We start from the raw sequence: 10,806 nt of genomic DNA, 5'->3' as shown, positions 1-10,806 counted from the left end.
AGCAATTTCCCTTTCCATTGCGTGGGCTTGGCCTGTGGCAGGGGGGGAGGGGTTCCAGGTGAGAAAGGGGTTGGGAGTGGGGGGCTGGGGAGCTTAGGGGCTGCATATCGGTTGCTGTTGCAGCTAAGTTTGTTTAGCTTTGGAACCACGGCCTCAGCCCGGGTCAGGGGGAGTGCGGCCGGTGAAGAACGACAAAGAGGCGCCACCCCAGAGGAAGGTCTCTCAGCCACGGCCTCCCCACCCCCACTCTTGCTCCCCAAAAGCGCCAGCCACGGCCGCTTCCCGGGCGTCCCGATGCTCGAGGCCAAATCCCGCTGGTCCTCAGCGGCCCTCTTCTTTCCCCTCGGTACCCCGGGGGCGGGGAGGGGCGCTGTCTTGAGTCCCCGGGGGTTGCCCACGGGCGTCCTGGAGTCGGCTGCCGGCGGGCGGCCCCTTATCTCGTGAGGGGCACCTCCTCCCTCTGGTCCAGCGCCACAGAGGAGGCCTTGCTGAGCACGGAGGGCGCGAAGGTGAGGAAGGAGTCCGAGCGGGAGGTGGAGGCACAGGTGAAGTCCGAGGCAGCGGCGGCGGCGCGGGGCGCCAGCCCGTTGGCCGGGCCGCCGTGGCAGGCGAGGCAGGAACAGGGACCGCCGGCCGCGGTGCCCAGTCCGTGCGCCGGGCCCGGGTAGAGCGGAGGGTGGCGGAAGGCGCACAGCAGTTCGGGCCGCGGGTAGGGCTGCGAAAGCACGCGGAAGGTGTCGAGCGGGCGCAGCGGCCCGCTGAAGGGCGAGGCGGCGGCGGACGCGGCGGACGCAGCGCCCAAGCCCACGGGCGAGTAGTAGGGCAGGGGCAGGTGCGACGGGAAGGGGTAGGGCAGGCCGCCCGCGGCCGCCGCGTGGCTCATCATGTACGTGTAGAAGGCTGGGTCGGCCGGGTGCGGCCAAGTCATGGCCAGCCGCTGCCGCTTGTCCTTCATGCGCCGGTTCTGGAACCACACCTGGCGGGGAGGAGAGGAGCGGGTTCGGCGGCCGCGCGGGCCCGGTGCGCAGAGCCCAGAAGTCCCGCCCCACTGCGGGCGACGGTGCCGGCAGCACAGGAAAGAGCGGAGGCGGAGCCCCTCTGGGCGGGGGCAGATGCAGATCCCACCCCCCCACCCGGAGCTGGAATCCCTCCCGGAGAGGCTCAGGGAGCCACTCCAGTCTCTGTCCCTCCTCCCCTCTGCCCACGCCGCCAGGACGCCGGCACCCGGTGTGGATGGCAAAGTAATGGGGGCACCGAGGACTCCACCGGTCTGAGGCGGCGGGCAGAGATTACCCGGAAACATGTCCCTTTCCTGCTGCTCTCCCATGGGGCACTTCCTTGTCACCTGCACAGGCACTTCATCCCCGCTGTTTATTTGGCTAGGAAAGGGACCGTCAAGCGCATGGCAACCGCGCTCGCCTAGGGACCGTCAGGTGGGCAAATTGCTGGCGCCTGGCACCTGCACCAGGCCTAGCCACCCCCGGCCTAGCTGCCATGTGGGCAGGGAGACTCCAGGCCCCAATTCCTAGCTAACGATTTAGGAAGTGGGAAGTTGGTATTTATTTCCTCCTGACTGGGTGCACCCCGTCTTCCTGGTCCCTGGAGCTCTTACCTTGATTGTGGTTTCCGGCAGGTTTAGAGCAGCCGCCAGCTCACATCTCCGAGGCCTGGATACATAGTTCTCCCTGTAGAATTCCTTCTCCAGCCGTGCAATCTGCTCCCGGGTGAAGGCAGTACGGTACCGTCGCATCTGGTCACTAGCACTGCAGGCCAAGGTGCCCTGGGAGCCACCACTGCCATTGCTTTTGGGAGCCTCGCCGCTGCCATTGGGACTGCTGGTCAGTGCCTCGGAGCCAGGCCCTGTGCAGGGAGCCCAGAGTATACGCACACACAGCACACACAACAGACACACAGACACTGCTCATGTGGGGCTGTAGGCCAAGGGTGTGTATGGAGGGGGTGATGGAAAGGGACATTCCCCTTCTCAGTAGCCTCAGACTCTGCCTCTGCGGGGGTGGCAGGGACTTTGAGAACCCAGGAATGGAGGACAGAGGCTCACCATTCAGAGGAGCACACAGCAACCATTAGGCCTGGCTGGGCTGCTGTTTGGGAGGCCTCTCCGTAAGGCCTGCTGGGAACAAAAGCCCCAGCCGCCCTGCCTACCTGCCTTGGGGCACAGGGGAGATGCAGCCGCTCTGAACTTTCTGCCCACCATTGACAGGTGTGGGCAAGGATATGCATATCTGACAGGCAAGTGAGTTGAGATGCACCTTTGTGCTGGAGCGTTGCAGGAAGTTGGGCAGGGACTGAGTTTCCTTGCTTTGTGTGCCAGGCTGCGGTGCAGGTGTGGGAATGTGCACTAGGCTGCATATGTTGTGGAACGGCACAGGGGTGTGTGAGTATCCTATTACCTCACTATGTATGAATGGAGTATGGATTAGTCTGAGGGTATGCTATGCTTAGTCTGGGCCGAGTGGACAAGATGGTAATGGGTGGATGTGGGTACTCAACAAGGTGTTGGCTGCCAAGGCCAGGGGGTGGTTTTTCGTCCATACCAGGCTCTTCTCACCCACCCGCACGGCTTTGTGGAGGAGTGTCTGCTGGTGGGCTCTTCCAACTAGCTTTCCACCCCTCTCAGGGAGACTCCCTTCCTGCTCATTCACCCGCCCCCTCCCCGCTAGCCCCTGGTCAGGGAGGGGTTCTCCAGTTACAGCAGTGTGACGGCCCCCCCATATGAGTGTAACCCAAGGAAGGGGGGGGCTCCTGCCCCCTGCAGCTCCTTTTCCTTTGGGTGGAGAAGTGGGACTAGGAAGGAAAGGGGAAGGGGGGAGGGCCAGAGCTCTGCCTTTTCAAATGCAACCGGAGACCAAAGGCAATTAGATCATTGGGACCATTTCCGACCTGGCGCCACCGAGCCCGGGAAGTGACAAGGTAATTTGGACCTCTGACCGACGTGCAAACTGGTCGAAGGGCCGCAGCACCCGGGCGCCCGAGTTGGCCGCGATTTTACGGTCCTTTATGGACTCCGGCTTCCGCGCCTGGGTACTCCTTACACCCCGCCAGCCACAAACTGCCCGGACCCGCGTTTGATCTCGCCCACGCCGGGAGAAGGTGTCTTCCCCGCGCCGTTGAAGCAGTACCTCAAAGCTCTGGGGGGTTGGGGTGCGCTTTGAATCCCCCTCAAGCCCAGGGCTTGCGTCTCCCTCCTTCCCCCAAAGCACAGCTGTCACCCTCAGTCCCGCCAATGCCAGAGCACAGAAGGAGACCCCCCGCCAGGGCGCAGATAGCGGGGGAGAGTTGCTCAGGTGGGTTCCCCCAGCCACCCCGCCCTGGAGGAAAGGAGTGTCTTCCTCTCCTCCAGAGCTGAAGTGGAAGGTGGGCGCGTTGGGAGGCCGGGGGAGAGAAGGGGCGCGGTGGCTACCTTTGCTGTGCTGGTACTCGGCGTTCCCCGTGGCGCAGTCCGGGGTGCAGCTCACCTCGATTTCTTCATAGAAATCCGACTCGGTGTCCGAGCTGCTGGGTTGCCCCTGGCCTGAGAGGCTGTCGGCGGAGGCAGCCGGAGGTCCGGGGCCGAGCACTGCGGCCCCGGCTGCCCGCGACTCGGCGCCCGGCCGCGCAGCGCTGCCTGCTAGTCCGTCGACCGGCTCCTCTTCCAGGCCTCCCCCGCCGCGCTCCCGGGCGGCCGGAGGACCAGCCCGCGGACTCAGGCAACCACGGGGCACCATCTTCTCGGGCGGCTCGGGCAGCGGGCTGCCCACGGCTTCGGACAAATTGGAGACCCTCTTGCCAACCAGAGTGCCAAGCTGACCCCCATCCAGAAACATAACCATGTCCTTTCGGCTCTCCATCCCGGGCTCTCAGAGGGGGGGGGAGGGGGAAAGACCCAAGTGAGCTCCTAGCCCCCCGGCTCCCTGGGTCCCCAGCGGTCCGACAAATCTGGCTGCGGGGGGGAGAAAGAGGCCAGGCGACTGGGCGAGCGCGGAGCGGCCGGAACGCGGTGTCGACGGTGACAGCGGTGGTGGCGGTGGGGAGCTGGGGGTCACCTTGTGATGCGAGCGCTCCTCTGTGCCGCACCGCCTCTGGGAGGAAGCCCCATTGCCCTCTTCTTTCTAAGCTGTCATCCTCCTGCTGCAATCGTCATTACAGTACCGCTGGTGACGCCACTCGGCGAGCGCAAGTGGATAAATAGAAACGTCTGCTACAGCGAAGATGAAAGGAGACCCGCAGCTAATGGCTCGGCAGTGATGCGCCAGGTGTGGGCCTCGCTCGAATGGGGAGGAGAGTGTGAAAACAGAGAGACACACACACTGAGAGAGGGAGACACCCAGGCAGAGGGGATGCAAATGGAATTCCGCAGAAAGAAAAGAGAGCTTAACGCGGTGAGTTCCGCAGAGGCTGCGGGACTCGGTAATTGAATACGCTTTTGAAATATTTTTTTTTCTTATTGTTGTTCGGGCTTTTGTTTTCTTAACTTGGTGCCTTCTTCTAACACCGATGAGAGAATCCTTAACTGAATTTTAGAAGTGTGAAGGCCGGTTCACAAGCCTCCCTTCTCTCGTCATTATTACAACTGCCTGTCCCTGGCGAGCTAACCTCGCCCGGGCTCCAACGTCTTTTTTACCAGCTACTGAAAAGCATATTCCCTCCCCCGCAAGTTGTCTGGAGAGCTTGAGCCTGGGGTCTCTTTCCTCCCTCCTCTTCCCTCCCAGCCCCTACCCCCAGCTGTCTCCTTCCTCCTGGGAACTAAAAGAGAACTTTGCCATTTTTCGTCCCCAAGGGGCAAGAGATAAATGTCTTAATATTTTTCTTTAAAGACGGCCTTGGCTGCTGACTCCAAATGTTCGCTTTTTTTTTTTTTAATCCCCCCCTCCCCATCTAGGTGGCCTTAAGCTTTCCACAGCCCAGCTTGACCTCCAGAAGGCTATTCATGGAAGAAATCGCTTTCCCATTTGCTCGGGCCTCGCCTGCACTTCAGGTATGTAGGGTGGGGAGAGGTTCTAAGGGTAGCCTTTTTTCTTCTCTTGCCTGTATTTTAAGGTATTTGTTCAGAGTCAACGAATTCCCCCGAAACAGGTTTTGGGAGTTCAGAAGCGCCGGCAAATGCGGCCCCCGCAGTGGCAGCGACAGCGGCAGCGGCAGAGGCTCCTAGCTGGGAGAAGGTGTTATTCTCACCCAGAGATTTGGTGCAGGGGTCGAGAACGACCAGCACGCAGCATTGGGGTTCACAGAGGGTTGACTCGCAGGGTTCCCCCTCACGCCCTGCCCCGGGGCTTTGGTCCCCTGCTCCAAAAGTGGGTGGCGTTGGGAGAGAAGAGAGAGAAGTCATCGAAAATGCCATGAAAGCACAAGTGACTGGGGTTCTCATCAATCGTCGCGAACAGAAAGGGGACCCCCATGGCAGGGCTGAGGGGCGTGAGCAGTGCTGAATATATTTGGGAACAGCCACAGGCTCCCTCTCAGGTCTTCTTCCAGGGAAGGTGGAACCCATTGGGAAACTGACCCCTGGCCAGCTTTGAGCAAGCGTGTCCGGGCCAGGTAGGTGGGCTGGGTCTCTCCCCACTTTGCTGAGGCTGGGAGGCAGGCCCCTCCTTGGCTCTGCAGCCCTGCAACTCTCCTTTCTCTGTCCCCTCCTCAGAGCTTCTAGCGCTAAGCTGACAGCCGCAGAAGTCTGCCTTGCACCACCACCTTCTATATGTTCCAAGACAAAGCCCCAACTTGTGAAATTCTAAAGAAAAGTCCCTCTGTCACTAAGTTTTTTCTTTCTTTCTTTCTTTCTTTTTTTTGGTCTTCTATCTCTTACTTTTCTCTCCTCCTCCTCCTCCTTTTTCTTTTTCTCTACTCCTCTCTCTTCTCCCTGCCTCAGTCTTCCTATCTGTGGGCTTCCAGAGGTGGTGGAGGAAACAAGGAAACACAGAGTCCCTTCTCAAGTACTGCCTTTGACTTCTCCCCCATTCCATGAGAAGATGCTCATTAACCTCCCCTGGGGTGGGGTGTGCAGAAGGATCTGGACGGTAATGTTTGCACAAACGTCTCCACTCCCTGGAACTCCCAAAGCCACCAGGTGCTGAGCACTGCTAGCCCCCAAATCCTGGAGAATATTTTACAGGTGAGAGGAGCAGTTGGGATCAGATCCCAGAGGCTTTTGCCCTGGTGCAGAGTTGTCCTAGGATGCTGTGGTGCCCTGTGCTTTCCAGCTGGTAGCCAGAGGCTGAGGGAGCAGTTGGCTTGCTCTTTCCTTCCTGTCAAAGTCGAGCCACTAGCGTTTGTGTTAGATCTGCCACTGTCCTCCACCCTCGGCAGGGCCCTTCCAGCACTGGGCCTGGGGCACGCCTTGCCTCCCCCCCTTCATCCCCCGCAGCCCTCCACCAACTTACAGCCGGCCCCGCTGTGCTCACCTCCAAGAGGCCAGTTCCTCCGAGGGACTCCCGGTTCCCGCCCCGCCCCGCCCCGCCCCCACTTTGCATTCAATGGGAGTGCTCTGCGTTTGATCCTCTTTTCCTCTGGGGTTTTCCCTGCGAGATGAAAGCGGAGTAGGATTGAAAGATCAAGAGGTGGCACTTGCGTCTCCTTCCTGGGTCCGGCCTATCCGAGCGGGGCTTCCCCTTGCGTCCCAGGAGGAAGGAGGCTCGAGTCCGGGTTCAGCCTCTCCGGTAGGGGGGCTGCCTCCTTGTGGCTTCGGAGCTGAAGCTTCAGGGATGCCCCGTCCCTCTCCCGGTTCCTGCCTCCGCCCTTTCAAAACGCCTCAATTTTCCCTGTCTTTAGGGGCCTAAGGTGCCCCCGAGCGCAAGAGGAAAAAAAATTTTTTTTAACCAAATGTCACTTCTTCCAAAAGCATCTTTCATCAACATCAGATGAAGAGGTCGAATTTTTAACAAGAGAAAGAAGAAAACAGGAGGGACTCGATAAGAGCACTGTTTCTGGTTGGGGTTTTGTGTGTGTTTCTTTTGGGGGGGGTGTTTGTTTCTGTTTGGTTGGTTTTTTGGTTTAGGGGGAGGCGTTTTGATAGCGTGGTTATCACTGTGTCATGAAGGTTATTCCCTACGCGGCAGGAGAAAAAAGGTAAATTCGCAGAGGGGATGCAGCCCGCGTCGCCGAGGTCTGGGCAACCTCATAAAACCAGAGAGGGGGTGACAGCAGCCTAACTGGGGTCCGGTCCGGGCCCCCACGGCTTCTCACCTCCCTCGGCGGGGAGGACAACCCCCTCCCCTCCGCGGGCCCGCTGTCCCCTCCCCCGCTGGGGCGGCGGTTTTAGGTCCAGCCGGCTCCTCAGGGATTGAAATTCTCCGGACTTCAAAAGCTCGCGGCTCCGCTTCCGCCCGGCTGGGCTGGGCAGGGGGTGGGTGGGAACCCCGGGGAGGCGACGCGGAGATAAGATGCGCGGGTTGTGTTAAATGGAATCGGAAGCCGGGCCTGGGCACAAGACGCGCTGATCCGCTGGAGCCTCTTCGCTTCCCGAGAAAACCCCGGCTCCGGAGAGCGGCGGCAGGGGGTAGGGAACGCCTCGGTGGCCTGCGGACCCTCTCGGGGCCATAGTCTGAGGCCCTGAGCACCCTCTCCAGCCAGCTGCGGGGCCTCCCGGCAGCAAGCACGAGTCCCCGCCGAAAGGAAGGGGCGAGGAGACCTGGGACAGGGGAATAGGGTTCGGGAGCTGATTTGGCTCCTTCAGTGCCAGCAAAATATTGATCAGGGAAAAGTTGTTTTCGCTTCTCACTTTAGTAAAATGTAAGAACAAAGGGAGCTTCCCTTTGAACCGTCGCCGGGCTGCCGGGGCATTGATTTGGGGCCCTCGGTCATCTTCCAAGCTGTGGCGCGCGGGCTGTGGCGGTCGAAGTTCCCGCGCGGCTGGGTCGCCGCTGCTGTAATAGTGGGAGGTGAGGGGACTTCTGGCGGTCGGTCCCCGTCTCATCCCTGGCAGCTGCCGACGCCCATCTGGGAACCCAGAGCCCAGAGGTACCGCAGGGTGTGCCCCACTTGGAACAAGGTCCACTGGATCTCAGATGCCCAGAGGTAGGGTTTTTCCGGGATGGGGGGGCGGCGGTGCGGATCATCCCTGACCACTTCCCCCGCCCCGCCCCTCGTCCACCGTGCAGCGGGAGTTGGTGGCAGTGGGCTCCACAGAACAGCTTCTCCTTGGGGCAGGCAGAACCTGCGGCTTCTGGAACTCCAAACAAGCGCCCCCTTCTCTCTGTACCTCCTGGAGTGAAGGCACCAGGGACAGGAAACTGGTGGCTCTCACCACCCCACCACTCCTGCTCCTCAGGTACTCACAGACAGCCAGTCCTGCAGCCACTCTTGCTTCGACACCTGTCAACTCTAGGCTCCTGTAGGCCTGAGCCCGGGGACATCCGAACCCTGAGCTTGGGATTATGGACTGGACAGCCCACATCCTTACACCTACCACCTGCCCATCCGGGAGCTGGAGGACCAAGGGCAGGACTGGTGTCCTGAGGACCTCCCCAGGCTCAAGGCTTGCTCCTTCCTCAAGCCACCAGCTGGAAGGGCCCAAGTTCTGGTCAAGTAATTCCCCAACATGCAAGCACCCAAAGACCCAGACATCCCCCTCCCCTATCTTAGCAGAGATGGTATGGGTTTTTTTCACCATTAGTGTCCTGAAATTTGCTTTCGTTACAAAGTGCATTGATGCCCATTTCTCCTTTAATCTACATAGCACTTCCTTTAAAAGACCTCCTCAAGCAGCAGCGCCTTTTCTCCCACACAGATAGGGTGACCGGTGGTCTTGACTCATGGCCAGGGCCTGGCTGAATGTTGGGCCCTGGACTAATGCTCCTTCCAAGTCCCTGTCCCTCCCTGGCGAGCAGGTATGCCCAAACACCCAACAGTGCCTTAACTCTCCATAAGGCATCCTCCACAAACCCCCAGGCTTTTCTGGGATCAAGCTGGGTCCAGGGGCCTCACAGGGTGTCCACCCGCCCCCAGAATCAGAAGGCTCAAGACCCACATACCTGGGCTGTCCTCACCCTGCTCCTCCATGATTTCCCAGGAGGGCAAAGAGGAACCCCATGTGGAAATCTGGAAGCCCCACATGATGAAGAGTAGTCACTGTTCTAAGCATTTCATCTGTATTAGCTCTTTTCATTGTCACAACAGGCCCTAAGGAAGATATTATGAATCATCCCTATTTTCTGAAGCACAGAGAGGAGGCTCATATATAAACGACTCAACTCCCATCCCTCTAACTTCAGGTCCACACTCAAAACTGGAGCCATTAGAAACTGCCAGGCATCGCATTCTGAATCTTTCCTTGCTAAAACTCCACTTGTGTTTTTTTTTGCCAAGGCCTTTTCTCCTCCGTACTCCCAGAGAAATTCACAGGGGCTAGGAGAAGTGTGTGTTGAGGGCATTGGAGGGTGGGGCTGTGTGGGGAGAGGTGTAGGCACCTAACCTCTAGCCACTCACTTTGGGCATGAAGGAGAGTAAAGAATAAAATGGCCCAAAGCCATTTGGAAACTTGTCCCAGAGAAGTCCTCCAGGCCTTACCCTCTTTTAAGAAAGGGATCAGAGGCTGGGTGGGGATTATGCATGATCTGCAGAGTGGCTGGAGTCACCCTTAGGGATGTGGGGTAAGAGAGAATAACTGATCTACTCAAGCAGGTGGGAAGAGTCCTCAGGGCCTGAATTCCAAAATAGGAATGTCACTGCAGCAGCTGGTTCTGGAGACCCTAAGACACAAAGTCTGGTCCGTCTTTGACCATTACAATCCACTGAGACCCTGAGCACCTATCTGGAAAGGGGCAAACTCATCAGGCTTACCTAACCAGTTTTAACATCTTGGGAGTCATGGCCATTCACATATCTGGCAAATCTCTCTCCAGAAAAGTGCACAGAGACATTGAAGTTAGCCTTCAGTTTCCAAGATTCCCCTACCCTCTACAGCCCCTACAGAGCCACCAAACTTCAGACACAATTGCCTGATCCCTTTGATGGGGTGTATGGTTTTACCAGATGTTTTCCCTTAGATGGCAGCTACCTCTCTCCACCTGTCTTCCAGGATTGATTGGCCCAAGGGACAAAACCTGAGGGACTGGCTAGGCCTCCCCACACATCCTCAAGGCTCTGCACGTGCCTCCATTTAAAACCAGACCCTGGAGGTGCATCTGGGTGGAGAGAATGGCGGCGCTGGTGATTCTGCTGTAACAGGCAGGACTTAGCTGGGGCTGACCTTCCCTTGGGATAAGGGCAATCCAGAGTGCAAGGAGCTGGTGGCTACTATGGAGGCCCACACGCCAGGGTTGCTTTCCCTCCTGGGTGTGGTGGGGGGTGGCGGTAGTAGTCCTTCGGTTTCATTTTTAATAGATTTTGACCGGGTCACAAACCCTTTCCAAGCTTTCTGGACTGCCCAAAGGCCAAAAGAGCCTGACAGCTCCCCTCCCCCCTCCAGTGGGGCGCCGCCCCCCACTCTCACCCCGGTGCTGGTAGAGGGAACCCGCTTACAGAGGCGCCCGTCTGGGTGGTCCAGCGCGGGGTGTGTGGGGGGGGGAGAGATCCGGGACCCCTACTTGGTGGAGTCGTTACCCAGTAGGATCTCTCTTCTAAGATTTAACTAGCCTTAAATGCCCTAACCGCTCCCTCCCGGTGCGGGTCTCTGTGAGTCTCTGTTTCTGTGTGCTCGCTGACCGCGTGTCTGTCTCTCCCAGTTCCCGGGCCAAGGAGGAGGCCGCAGCCCCCTCCTCTCTCCCCACTCGGCCTCGCCGGGTCAGGAGACGCGGTGGCGCCGGACTGCGAACGGAGGAGTTGGTCTCCCGGGTGAGGGGTAGGGGAACCGCCCCCACGCGAGGAAGTCCAACC

At 59.2% G+C, this 10,806-nt stretch overlaps 1 protein-coding gene across 1 annotated transcript; it reads right to left on the bottom strand.

Moving 5' to 3' along the window:
* Positions 1 to 433: 433 nt before the first annotated feature.
* EVX1 (even-skipped homeobox 1) lies at positions 434 to 3,848 on the bottom strand (the record flags this gene model as incomplete). The annotated part of the gene is made up of 3 exons (XM_082846571.1): positions 434 to 976; positions 1,613 to 1,860; positions 3,422 to 3,848. 3 exons carry the CDS (start codon positions 3,846 to 3,848, stop codon positions 434 to 436), a joined length of 1,218 nt encoding a protein of 405 aa, XP_082702697.1.
* Between the last annotated feature and the right edge of the window lie 6,958 nt (positions 3,849 to 10,806).

The sequence above is a fragment of the Leucopleurus acutus genome (genome assembly GCF_964270905.1).
Source record: "Leucopleurus acutus genome assembly, chromosome: 9".
Lineage (NCBI taxonomy): Eukaryota > Metazoa > Chordata > Mammalia > Artiodactyla > Delphinidae > Leucopleurus > Leucopleurus acutus.
Note: the sequence above shows the minus strand (reverse complement) of the source record. Positions and strands in the feature narration are given on the sequence as shown.